Source organism: Chiloscyllium plagiosum, chromosome 14 (genome assembly GCF_004010195.1).
Source record: "Chiloscyllium plagiosum isolate BGI_BamShark_2017 chromosome 14, ASM401019v2, whole genome shotgun sequence".
NCBI classification, from domain to species: Eukaryota; Metazoa; Chordata; class Chondrichthyes; order Orectolobiformes; family Hemiscylliidae; genus Chiloscyllium; species Chiloscyllium plagiosum.
Genome location: NC_057723.1, coordinates 20,179,940 through 20,192,692, shown reverse-complemented (window position 1 = coordinate 20,192,692; position 12,753 = coordinate 20,179,940). Strand labels below are relative to the sequence as shown.

Below are 12,753 nucleotides of genomic sequence, written 5' to 3'. Positions count from 1 at the left end.
TCTAATGTTGACTCGAATAGCCACAATGTAAAGGAGAGAAAGGGACAAGAGGTTTTCGATTCAACGAGGAAGGAAACATTGCTGAATCTGGAGAATGAGGTGCATCAAGACAATCAAATATCAATAATTTATATGGCAATGATCTTTGTATCATAATCTTTAGGTTAGCAATGGAAAAGGACAAGTAATCCTGCAGTGGAAGAATAATTAATTGGTTAAGTGCCATCTCCGATGAGATGAGAATAGATTTCAAGCCGAAAACATTTCAGTGTGGCAGTCAAATGGCAATGGAACAATAGAATGCCATTAAAGAGGAATTGTTTGGTTGCTATTGAGAGGTATATTCTCACAAAGAACAAAGATAAAGTAAACAAATCTCGAGCTCCCTGGATGATGAAAGTCACAGAGAGTAAGATGAAGCAAAAAAGGGGTGTATGTGATAGATTTCAGGTGGATTGCATATCTCAGTTCAAAGTAAGAAAAAATCACAGGTAGGTCCAGATTCAAGTCTCAGTGCTCCAGAGGTTTGTAATAACATCCTTGAACAGGTTGTATTGAAAACATCTAAAACATTCAGAGTGATAGTGAAAAAAAAATCAGAGAAGCAGAGAGAGTAGCAGAAAAGAATGGTAGCTGCTATAATGTTCAATCTCTTCTTAGGCATGTAATTAGTAAAATAATTATTAAAAAGAGGTATGGATTTTATTTTGGCCCTAAATGCACATTTACAGTGGAGACAGGAGGCATTACTGAAATATTAAATGAGTACTTTGTTTCTGTCTTTACCAAGGAAGGTGACACTGTCCAAATTATAGTGGAAGTGGAGACTTAAAAATTGATAACGAGGAAAGCTGGATCTACTTAAAGCTGTAAGTCACTAGAACTGGATGAGATGTACAAAAGCTATGGAGTAAAGTGAGTGTGGAAATTATGGATATACTGGCTATCATTACCCAAATCTCTTTAGATATTGATGTTGTGACAGGAGATTGGAGATTTGCAAATGTCATATAACCTTATTCAAAAAAGGTGTAAAGATAAGGCCTATACAAGTCAGTCAGCTTAACTTAGGTTAAGAGCAAATCATGTTTAATTAACTTGCCTGGAGTTTTGATGAGGCAACAGAAAGAATGGATGCAGGTAATGTAGTTGGAGTGATATACACAGACTTCCAAAAGGCATTTGACAAAGTGAGCAAAGTTAAGTGTCTTGCAACAAAGGGGACAGGAACAGCATGGATACATTTTCATCATGTTCTCGTTGGGTTTCTTCAGGTCTTGATACATGTGCAGCCCAGACTTCTTAGTAACAGTTAAACTAAGTTTATTAATTCACTGTGCATGATGGTGAGGCTACAAAGCAGCATGTTCCAAGTCGTACAGAGCCTAGCCTTTTGGTAGAGCACTAGCACATCACTGTGGAGTTTTAGTGATAGCGAAGCTAACCTCAGAAGCTCATCTGCATAAACATTAGACCTCAGCTCTACATCCCACCATTTACTTCTCCTGCCTCCAATTAAAACTACTTTATTAACATTATTAGCTGTAACATTTAACTAAACACATTCCCCTTCAGACTGAATATATTTTCAACCCCACCATATTCCCAAGGTTCATTTTTCACAGATTAAAGTGCTGTGGAGATCTCAATTCCTCCTGAACTGGCATGGGAGGACAATCGCAGGAAGGCAGGCCTGAAACTATGCAGTCGGCAGCTGAAACAAAGAGTAGGATTAGTAATAATCTCGCAAATGTCATAACACTGAAAGGAAAGATTGGAATGGGCTGCCAGAGCAGAATGAAGACAGGTGGGTACTCATCAACTGGGTACCACTTCTGCTTAACTGGACAGCAATCACTTTTATCTGTTTTAAGCTTCTTTCTGGTGAACAGAAGATCTGCTGAAAGGTTGCTGAATAGCAAAGTTTTGAAATCGAAGAGCTGAGAAATATCAATTCAATTCCAACAGCAGCACAACAACAGCTGAAGATTTATACACCATATTCTCAATTCTAGGACAAAGATGAGTGAACCATCAGGAAGACTACCGATTATGGATTCACTTCATCAGAAGACTCACACGAGGACTTCAAAGAATCAACAAAAATTCTTCAGAGTTTGCTGCTTCCACTGGAAGATTCACAGTCAGGATAGCTGAGACTGCATCTGGGGTCATTGCAAAACTTTCTGGGTGCAAAGATAAGATAAAAGGTTTACTTTAGGGTTGCATCTGTCACATTCGACAGGGCCTCTGAACACAAGAATGTAGATGAATTGTTGAGTTCTCATGTACAAATTAAGCATCATTCTTACACTTCAGCACTGAAGAGTATTTCTGCAGAGTGTCCTGTTCCCAGTCATCGTGCACAAACTCATCTGGTATACCCTGAATGCTGTTGAATGAAATACTGGTCTGATCATGTCATAAAGCTGAAACTTCTATCACTTCTTCAATCTGTGGTCCTTCTTCATTAGCACTGCCGCTCATACAAAATGGCTTCACCATAAGATTTGGTTTGGAAAAGTATCAGATGAATCTTTATATGCTTGCATGAAGAACTGAAGAGTCACGTGCTATAGGAACTACTTCTGGAATTGATTAAACTAGGCCTGGCAATAGTATGTAACTGGGTTTATTCCATTGGTATGCCTCCTGTTTAAGAATATTGGAAGAATTAAGAGGCTCATCAACTTCTGAGACATCATTGTGCTAATCACACTCTTGGAAAAGCCGAGAAAGTCTCTCATTAAATATCATCCAATCTTCTTGATCCAAGATTTCAGTAGGTGGAGAAAGCTATGAGAAATCTTCAGCATTTACTGCCCAATCTTCTTTAGATGATTATGTTCCTAGAAAAGCTGAGAAGTAAACCCTCATAAAATGGAATACAATCATCATCTTAGCTGAATTCATCTTATAGCCAGAAATCATTTTGCTGATTTTGAAAGTCTCACACTAATTGCACAAAAGCTTGCTAACAACAAGGGCTTGGTCTGATTCCTTCAGATATATATGGCCTTTATGAAGACTTTATCTTTGTAATTAATTTTGCTTCAAACCAACATAAAGAAGGAAGGTTAATAAAGAGTCTGGCTATATGGTTATCAAATAGGTTTTGTGTAAAGTCACTTTACAATAGGAGGCAAAGGGCAGGACAGTAAATTTGACCCTAAATAAAGGCAAAATCAGATATTAAAGTTATTAAAGTTTAAATCGACTGACTAAAAGTCAGTACACCCATTTGGTGAGTACCCCTATATGGCTAACAGCCCATCATGTCTTCCATAACCTGGATTCATCTTCGCTGTTGCGATGATCTGCTTGACTTATTTCAGAAAGATAATTTTGCATTGAAAATCTGCTGAAAGTGTTCAGATCTTTCAAAGAAAGCACTGACTGCCCTCTACTGAACAATCCTGTCAACTGCAATACTTCCTTGAACCAGTGTCAGCATTTCAAACTACTCATTTTTGATGGGTTTCTTGTTGGGAGAGGCAGCTATCTTTGGATCCAACGAGCTAACAAGCTGGGTGTGAGCTTCAGCTTCACATTGAATGGGATTCCCTCTCCCACTTTCTGGCCTTGTATTTTCTTTTTCATCTGTTCGAAGGCCAGCCCTTACTCTGAGTGTAATAAGGTAGGAAGTATGCTGCAAAAGTCTGAATGAGTTCACCTCTCAACCCTGCATCTTCACATGAAGTGGTGACAATCTATAAATCTTAAATAGGATCTACGGAGACGACTGACTGCTGGGAGATCATGCCACACTAAATCTCCTCAATAATGAATGTCCTGGGTTGTTAAAAAGGCATTACATGTTGCTGGGAATGAGTGGAAACCTGCTGAGGTTTTAAGCAACCCAATGTTTAAAAAGGATCTCTTCAGCCACAAGCCTATTGCACATAAGAAGGAACTGACCTGGAGTTATTGTTGCTTCAAATGGAAACCTGAGGCGATTCTGTCCATCTTCTATAATTCTCATCCAAATGCTTGCACCAGTCCTTCAATCACCTTGAAGGACCACGTAAAGGAAGATCAACTGCTAAGGTTGTGTAGACATACTGCCACTATGGAGCATATTTCACTTTACCTCACTTACAGGAAGTCTTCAACTACTTCATCTGATTTCAAGTGAGCTGTCGAGCCACTCTGTTAGGGAAATCTTCTGAGAATCCTCGTGCCTCAGATCAAATTTGCCTTGAGGTTCATCAGATTTGCCTGAGACAAAGTGAAACCATCTATCCTACACTGAAACCATCTACCCTACCCATCACCGCTACCATATTCAATTGTGTGGAAGTATGATTTGTTTGGGTCTCGATAAAAGTTTATAAATGTTAAAGTATATTCACTGTTGCACTGAATATCACGGTAAGGCCACAGAACAGCATGATCCAAGATGTAAAGGGTCCGACCTCTTACTAACACCTGACTATTGTCTTCAAAGCTGATCTCAGAATTTCATCTACATATTAATTAAAATCTATATTGTCAGGGATAGCTTTAGCTGAGTGACAGAAATTAGATTAGTGGAAAATGGTCATTTCCCAACTGGAAAAAGGTTTATAGTGGGATGCCTCAGTGATTGATGTTAGAACCTCTTCCTTTTGTGGTATATTTAATGATTTAGATTTGAGTGCGGAGGTCACTATTTCAAAATTTGTCAATGACATAAAACATTGGAAGTACTGTACACTGTCAGGTTGATAGTGTTAAACTTCAGAAAGGACAATAGCCAGGTTGGTGCAATAGGAGGACAAATCACAGATTAAATTTAATTCAAACAAGTGTGACACGATTTATCTTGGTCAGAAGAACAAGGAGAGGAAAGACAAAATAAAGGACAGAATTCTGAAAGGGATGCAGGACCAGAAGATCTTGGGGGTTGTCTTCATTATGCGTACTCTGCCCAAAGGCAGATCCATGGATGATTGGCATCTTTTAGTATCCCTCTATCCTGTGTCAGTCTTTTAATTTGCCAATTAAATTTCAATCCATCAAGCATTACTATTCTCTTATTTTCCTTGAAATAGTCCCTCCATAATATCACTTAAAAAACCCATTTCCTCTTCAGATGGGCCTGACCTAGACTTTCTCAATTTAGTTCAAATTCTTAATTCAATTTTTTCTGTCTGTTCACTCTTCACAGCTCTTCATCCCTTGTTACTTTTTCTGTCTGGATGATCCTTTTCATGATCCTCCAATCCATATTTTAAATCTATTTAACAAGTGAGTCATAGAGATGTACAGCACAGAAATAGACCCTTCGGTCCAACTCATCCATGCAAACCAGATATCCCAACCCAGTCTAGTCCCATTTGCCAACACTTGACCCATATCCCTCCAAACCCTTCCTATTCATATACACATCCAGAAGTCTTTTAAATGTTGTAATTATACCAGTTTTCACCACTTCCTCTGGCAGCTCATTCCTCTGGCACCATCCTCTAAGTGAAAAAGTTGCCCCTTAGGTCCCTTTTATATTAGATTAGATTAGATTACTTACAGTGTGGAAACAGGCCCTTCGGCCCAACAAGTCCACACCAACCCGCCAAAGCGCAACCCACCCATATGTTTACCCCTTCACCTAGCACTACGGGCAATTTAGCATAGCCAATTCATCTGACCTGCACATCTTTGGACTGTGGGAGGAAACTGGAGCACCCGGAGGAAACCCACGCAGACAAGGAGAGACTGTGCAAACTCCACACAGTCAGTCACTTGAGGCAGGAAAATATCTTTCCCCTCACACCTTAAACCTATGCCCTCTAGTTCTGGACTCCCCACCCCAGGGAAAAGACTTGTCTATTTATCTTATCCATGCCCCTCATGATTTTATAAATCTCTATAAGTTCACCCCTCAGTCTCTGGCACTCCAGGGAAAACAGCCCCAGCCTGTTCAGCTTCTCCCTGTTGCTCAAACCCTCCAACCTTGGCAACATTCTCAATAATCTTTTCTGAACTCCTCTTTCCATAATGTGTAAGTCTCACTCACATAGAAAATACATTCCACATCAAGCTCTTTATATGCTGTCTCTTCACTTGTCGGTTTAGCTTTCCTGTTCAGTAAAATATTTTCTTACCAAATATTGTCTTTCTGAATGGTATCCTTGTTTTTATTTCCTTCTCGCACTCTCCACCTGCAGATATTGTGCTTTCTAAATAGTTCAATTCTTGCAACTGTTCTTTTCCTTTTGTGAATGTATGAATATTTCATGATGATTTTGAGGTGGGCATCAGTTTTTGGTTTTGCCAATAGTCATTCCAAAGTTCACACTTGCTGTTACTAGACGATATATTAGTTCTTTTAACTCTCCTTTGTGCTTATTACACGTGTTTTACGACAAATCTAACTGGCAACCATTACCCTAACACCAACCACTGCCATTTCCACTCCCAAACCTAAAGTCAGATTCTGCAAAGAGATTGGTAGTCAATAAAGTTGGGGGAGGAGTTCACAAATTTAAGATATTTCATCATCATCTGAAAGTGACAAGTTCTTTAGAAACAGGTTCACAGAGTAGAAAAGCAAGGAAGTTATGCTAAATCTGCAATATAAAGAGATTTGGCATCAACTAGATTATTTTGTTCACTGGATATTCCCCATTGATTGAGAGGTGATTCACAATCATCAGTGGTCTAGATAGAGTAGATAGGGAGAAACTTTTTCCATGGGGGAAGGATCATGGACCAGATTATATTGATTTAAGATAATGGGCAAAAACAGTAATGGTGACATGACAAGAAACATTTACACGGCATCTGTTAGAATGCACTGCCTTAGAGAATGATGTGGGCAGGTTTAATTCTGGCTTTCAGAAAAGAATTGGAGGAGTATCAGAAAGGGACAAAATTGCTGGGCAATGTGACAAAGGGGAGTTAGTGGGACTCGATGAATTGCTTCTGCAAAGAGCAGGCACAGAAAGTTTGGAGTGATTAGCCTCCTGTGCTGTGACCATTCTATAAGTCAGATATTTAGAATGCTCCAAGTGCCAAGGGCACGAGGTTCATTTTTGAATGCCATGTGCAAAATCAATACCCAATTGACACACTAAGTTTCCACACAAACAGTAATGGACTAAATGACCAGATAATCGGTTTATGAGCCATTTATTGAGAAGTACATGTTGGCTTAGGATGCTGAAGAATTCTCCTTTTTTACTAATGCCATGGTACCTTTTACATCCATCTGAGAGGCTAGATGGGTCTACAACTAAAATGTCTCTGAAGACAGCAGAGTTCTCTCAGTAATACAAAAACTGGCCCATTTAGATTATGTACTCAGGTCCCCAATTAGGGTTTGAATCCACAGTCTTGGTTCAAAATTGCAATTCCAAAGACATGCCAGTAGTTGTTCTTAAGGGAGGATTTCTCTTTGTTTTTCTCCCCCTTTCTAAAGTCATAAGCAAACTGTATGCTAATAATAAAGCCCTGAGGATGACCCTTTTACTGATAAATTACTAACCATACACGAGGAGGTAATCTACAGATAAGTACTAACCACTGATAGTACCTCTAATTAACAGCATTTATTCAGAGTTCTTTTGTCTACAGCAGGTTAAGCAATAACAGAAAAACAAACACATCCAAAAATAAAATAAAACAAAAAAAGCAGGAAAAATAAAGACAAGATAGTATTTCTGAAGCAGGCATGTTAAAGTGATTGGCTTACCTATGTCTAAAATCTTTATTTCTTTGTGGAAAGACAGCAATAGAAAAAGAGGAACAGGCAAACAATTATCCAAGACATACATTGTATATCATTAGTTTGTTGTATGATTGCTGAAGTTATTAAATACAGACAAGTGGTGACAGGCAAAAATATTACTAAAGATCAAGGGCAGGATTGATTTGGCTGAAACAATATTCATGAAACTGTTTATAAACAATGTTGACACTGGCACACTGGAAGTTTTAAATGCATCAATCACATTTTTTTGTGCTGTGCTGTAAGTATTGCTTTGTAAGATTAAGAGGTTAGAGCTATGTGAGTCAGTTGTTGACATTTTTCTTTTCCTGACGATGTAAGTAGCAATAATGAATTGAAATGTTAATAGTGAGGCATTTAGATTGTTCTAATGTACAATACAGATGTGTTTGAATAGCTAGTAGAGGCAGGTGACACAAGTACAATGAAAACAAAAATTACCCACTGATATATGATTTCTCCAGCATGGAGTATCAGAGCATTTAATTCATGTATTGACATTCAGTCCAGTGCTGGAGCTGATAATAAGCTTATACAGTTTCTTAGCAGTGAAGAGCTCAAATAAGTGAAGGCAATCTTGCTGTGACATACAACATCTAATATTCAAACTCACATGCATCGGTCTTTGTTTGGAATTCTATCTCCCTCTGAGCTATAATTTAACACATTTCTTATTGCTTCTATCTGCACTAAATTTTTGAAACTCGGTCTTAGCTGAAACTACCAATCTCAGAAACAGTTTCTGTAAACATAATACTGATGAAACATTATTCTCAGAGCAAAGGTGAGGGTATCCGGTTAAGTCAGAAGTGATAAGCCAGTTCTTTCTCATTTGAGGAAAATAAAATGAAATTCTGTAACTAGGAACCATATAATTCCATTTGATTTTGCTGACAAGTTATTGTTATGCTCCTCCTTTGATTCTCCCTGCTCCACATAATGACATCTGCCATGCATAAGAAGTGAAGTTTCACTCCATGATTTCTGCCAATGATGCCCTTTGGCCACCTGCTAGAAGCTGTTCGAGTGCAGCACCGGATGAGAATGAAATTTCACTGTCTCTTCACTTCCTGCAGGGAACCACCTGGCTCCAGTCAGCACCTATCCTAACGGCATTGTCGAAATCAAGAAAAGCAGAGGATGGATTGCAGACATGGAATCTGCATGCTATACTCTAGAGCACGATGCATTGACTTGCCAATGTGTTGCATCACCACATTATACAATTTCCTTCAGAGACATTTTAGCTGCCAACATTCAGCTCTTTCCCATTATTTGTCAGGACTAAAACAAGGATGTAGTTAATGGAGATTAGGCTGTGATTTGATAAAACATGTTTCACCCAACTAGCAGGACCCTGGAGAATGAAGGATATGAAAGAATTTTAACCAGTGTGGCATTTCGCAAAACTACACAGGAAAGGGAATACAGGAAGAGATGGGCAACATAAATGCTTGTATCAATGTAAATGTACAGAACAATGCCAAAGCTGAAACATATTGTAATGCAATTACAATTAAAGCAGTTGACATGAATTGAAAAGCTGCAAAAAACTTTTAGCAGTTTAACATCACTGACAACAACAATTTGTATTAATATATTACCTTAACATAGTAAAATGTTCCAAGAAGTTCCACAAGAGCTTTTTGACACAAAATACGACTGTGTGCCACATGAGGAAATATTAGGACGGGTGACAAAAAGCTTAAACAAAGAAGTGAGTCTTAAGGAGCATTTTTGTGAAGGAGACAATGTAAAGTGTGGGGAGAATCATGAAGGAGATGCCAAACCTCAGGTAACTGAAAGTACAGCTGTGAACAGTATGAAATTATGAAAACAAAGTACTCAGGAGACCAGAATTGGAAAAGCACAGATATCTCAGAGGTTTGTGAACTTGGAAGTGACAGAGATATATGGAGTAATGTCAGACAAGAATGAAAATTATAAAGTTAAACACTACCAGACTGGGAGCCAACATAGATCAGCAACAGGTTAGAGGAACTTTGGTGCGAGTTAGGACACTGTTCAAGATATGTTGATTTCATGAATACCTTTCAGCATATGGTATTTTATAAAATAAAAATAGAAATTAAAAGGAAGAGGGAGTTTTAATTAGTTCCTTTATTTTCCTGGTATTAATGGGTCTCAGGGAAGACAGCAAGGAATATTAGATTTCTGTCAGTGAATTTTGTTACTTGAGCTGAATTCTATTTTATGAGAAGCTGCAGAAAAATATCACACATTTATTTCTGACTTAAATTTTTTTCATTTCCCAAGAGGCTGCTATTTGATAGGACCCTCCCTATAGCTCTGAAAAGTGTTTTATGAATGAAGAACTACAATGGGATTCAAAAGAAAAGTCCTCTTGTTATCTCAGAAGATGATTTTCCATATGCAATGTGACTTATCTTCCTTCATAATTTCAAAAGCTTGAATGAGCTACTAGTTTTATAATTCAGCAAGACGTCAACTACTACATTTGAAATTTTAGATGTCCTAGCTTTTAAACATCTTATAAAGTTACTATGATACAAAAGCATATCAAAGGGAAAATCAGTTGATTTCCTAAAAATTGTATGAGACCAAATACAAATAGCATACTTCAAGGTCATTCACAATTTCTGATGGAGGATGGTTCGGGGTCCACTAATTTTATTTTTCTTGCATATATAATTTTCAACTTATTATCACTTGGGCTTGATTTGGGACCAGCGAACATAACCCCTGCTAAGTGAGAACTGCTGCTTGAGCCATGTTCAGGTTCACAGGAATAACCTTTTGCTAAATCTTTATCTTGCTGTTTTTAATTTCATTTCTGTGTGATGGAAAGGAGGGATAGTTGCAACAGGAACATAATGTTCTTTGTCTTCTTAAAATAAAACCCTGAAAATGATGTGATATCCATGAGCCGGAAATCAATGAGTTGACCAAATAACCAACTTTAAATGATAATGAAAAAGAAGAAATAGCAACAGCAGTTCAAAGTAGTAGCAAGGTACCGTGTAATGAATGCTGGGTTTTTCCTTGAGTGCTCAGTTTATATTCCACATACAATCAAAGGCAAATTCAGTCACAGTGCTCCAGCCAATAATGCAACAGACCAGAAACCGCCAGGTGACAGTGATTTATTACCAAGTCTCCTACCTCAGCTCTAGGATACTGGTGACATTTTTGGCAGGAAAAACACGTCTGATAAAGTTGAAGTCTCCAATGTACAGACTGCCATCGATACCAACAGCCAAAGCCACAGGGGCCAACAACTTGTTTCCATCAGCGAGACCATTGCAACTGGGGCAAGAGATGCTGCGCCTGCGTCCATTTCCCATGATGCTGTTAATCACTGCTGGCTGCTGGGATAAAAACTGGTTTTCACCATTTCCTTTGTGCAAGACACCTACAGAGGAGGGTGAGAGTGGGTTAACATCAGCAATCTACAAAGAGCATTAGTCTAAACAAAATGAACAACAGCCAGCAGCAGAACTCCAGATAAGGATAATTGTAAATGAATTTACAAAAGTCTTGGCAAAAGGGGAGGGTGTTAAAAGTGAGGCAAAGGGTCTGGAAGGCTTGAGGAAGCCATGGGTTGTTGGGCAGCCATGAAGGTGACCTGTTCTGAGAAGCTGACTTGAAATTCAGCATTAAAGAAACAACTCAATAGGCTGAATTTAAAATAAGATGGTTGATTTGTGTCACTGAAGTTTGCTGACACAAACCTTTACCATTTTAGCTTCAAAGAACTTGGTAGATTCAAGGTTTTACTGGATCCAGGAGCTTGCCTATGAAATAAGTCTCCATGATTGATCACAACACATTAATGATCTTTTCCCAAGACCACTGACCACTCTCCTCACTCCAATGAGTGATTGTTCTCCTCAACTATGTTGACCAATAACCTTTCTCTCTAATCCCTCATTGAGTAAAAACACACCCTTTAGGTCAAGCTACATCCTCACCATCTCTGACTGGCCACCGAATCCATGATCAATTGAACAGCTGATTCTTCACTGGTTTTTCTATCTGAAATCTCTCCTGCCTGTAAGAACCTGTGTTTGAATTTATGTTTTGACAAGGGATGTGTTTATGGGTGTTACGGGAATTGGAACAGTTCCTTCATTAAGTTTTCTGATGGATAAGTTATTCTAAATTCTGTTTTCTTTTGTTCAAGTTCAACTACAGTGTTTAAATAATTTCTGTTTTGCTTAAAGCTGCGTGGTTTGACCAGCTGCATCTCACACTGAATATCCACTTCACATCTACCTTTAAAATAAGAAAATGTGAGGGTCTGGACTACCTTCTTAAAATATTTTGAGGGGGTCTGGCCTGGTCCATGACAGACTGGGGGCTCACCCAGGATATATTTGGTCTATCCAATTTGGGAATAGGGTTATTGGAATAAAAGGCAGCAAATGGTAGGTATTAGTGTCTTGTGTTCCTGGTGTTGAATTTAGTTGGTATGGACAGTGCTTGGTGTGATAGCTCTTTCAGTCATTATGAGCTTTCTGGTTGTGGAAGAAGTGACTTTGGGGGTTTCACAAAAGGTGAGCAAGACAAAGCTGGTGGAATTGGCAGATAAGCTGGAATTGGAGTTGCCTTCATTTGTGAGAAAAGGAGAGAAAAGCCAGTCAAGAATCATCTGCTGAAGCATGGAACCATTTTGCACCATAGCAGCTTCTGCTACAACTACCAGTAGCTTCTCTGCGACAACTAAACCAAACTAGAAAAAACCCTGAACTGGAAGAACTGACCACTCCCCTGCCATTGTTAAAGCAGACATTTCAGCACCTCTTCCTCTACAACCTCTCTAGAGGAAAAGAAAATGGACAAAATAACCTTGTCAAATTGACAGAATTGTCACATTCACTTTGGAAGTAAAATTCCACCTTGTGATTATGAGGGTTGGGGGTATAGCAGCAGTGGGAGTCAGGGAGGGTGCTGCTCCCTATGGATCAGGTCAGCCATGCTTCTCCTCCTTTGCAATTATTAGAAATACACACACACACCATTAGTTCTCGAACTGAGACTGATTTGTTGGATCACTTTGGGGC

At 38.7% G+C, this 12,753-nt stretch overlaps 1 protein-coding gene across 18 annotated transcripts in view; it reads right to left on the bottom strand.

The window, feature by feature from the left end:
- Positions 1–12,753, bottom strand: part of LOC122556528 (teneurin-2-like) — a 1,106,639-nt gene that overhangs the window by 27,916 nt on the left and 1,065,970 nt on the right. For 15 of the 18 annotated variants that reach the window (XM_043703277.1, XM_043703278.1, XM_043703279.1 and 12 more), the window contains 2 exons: positions 10,853–11,102; positions 7,673–7,693 (listed from right to left, as the gene is read on the bottom strand). In XM_043703277.1, the coding sequence (XP_043559212.1) occupies positions 7,673–7,693; positions 10,853–11,102 (271 nt within the window). The remainder of the gene's footprint in view (positions 1–7,672; positions 7,694–10,852; positions 11,103–12,753) is intronic. The other 3 variants (XM_043703280.1, XM_043703283.1, XM_043703285.1) reach the window with 1 other exon arrangement.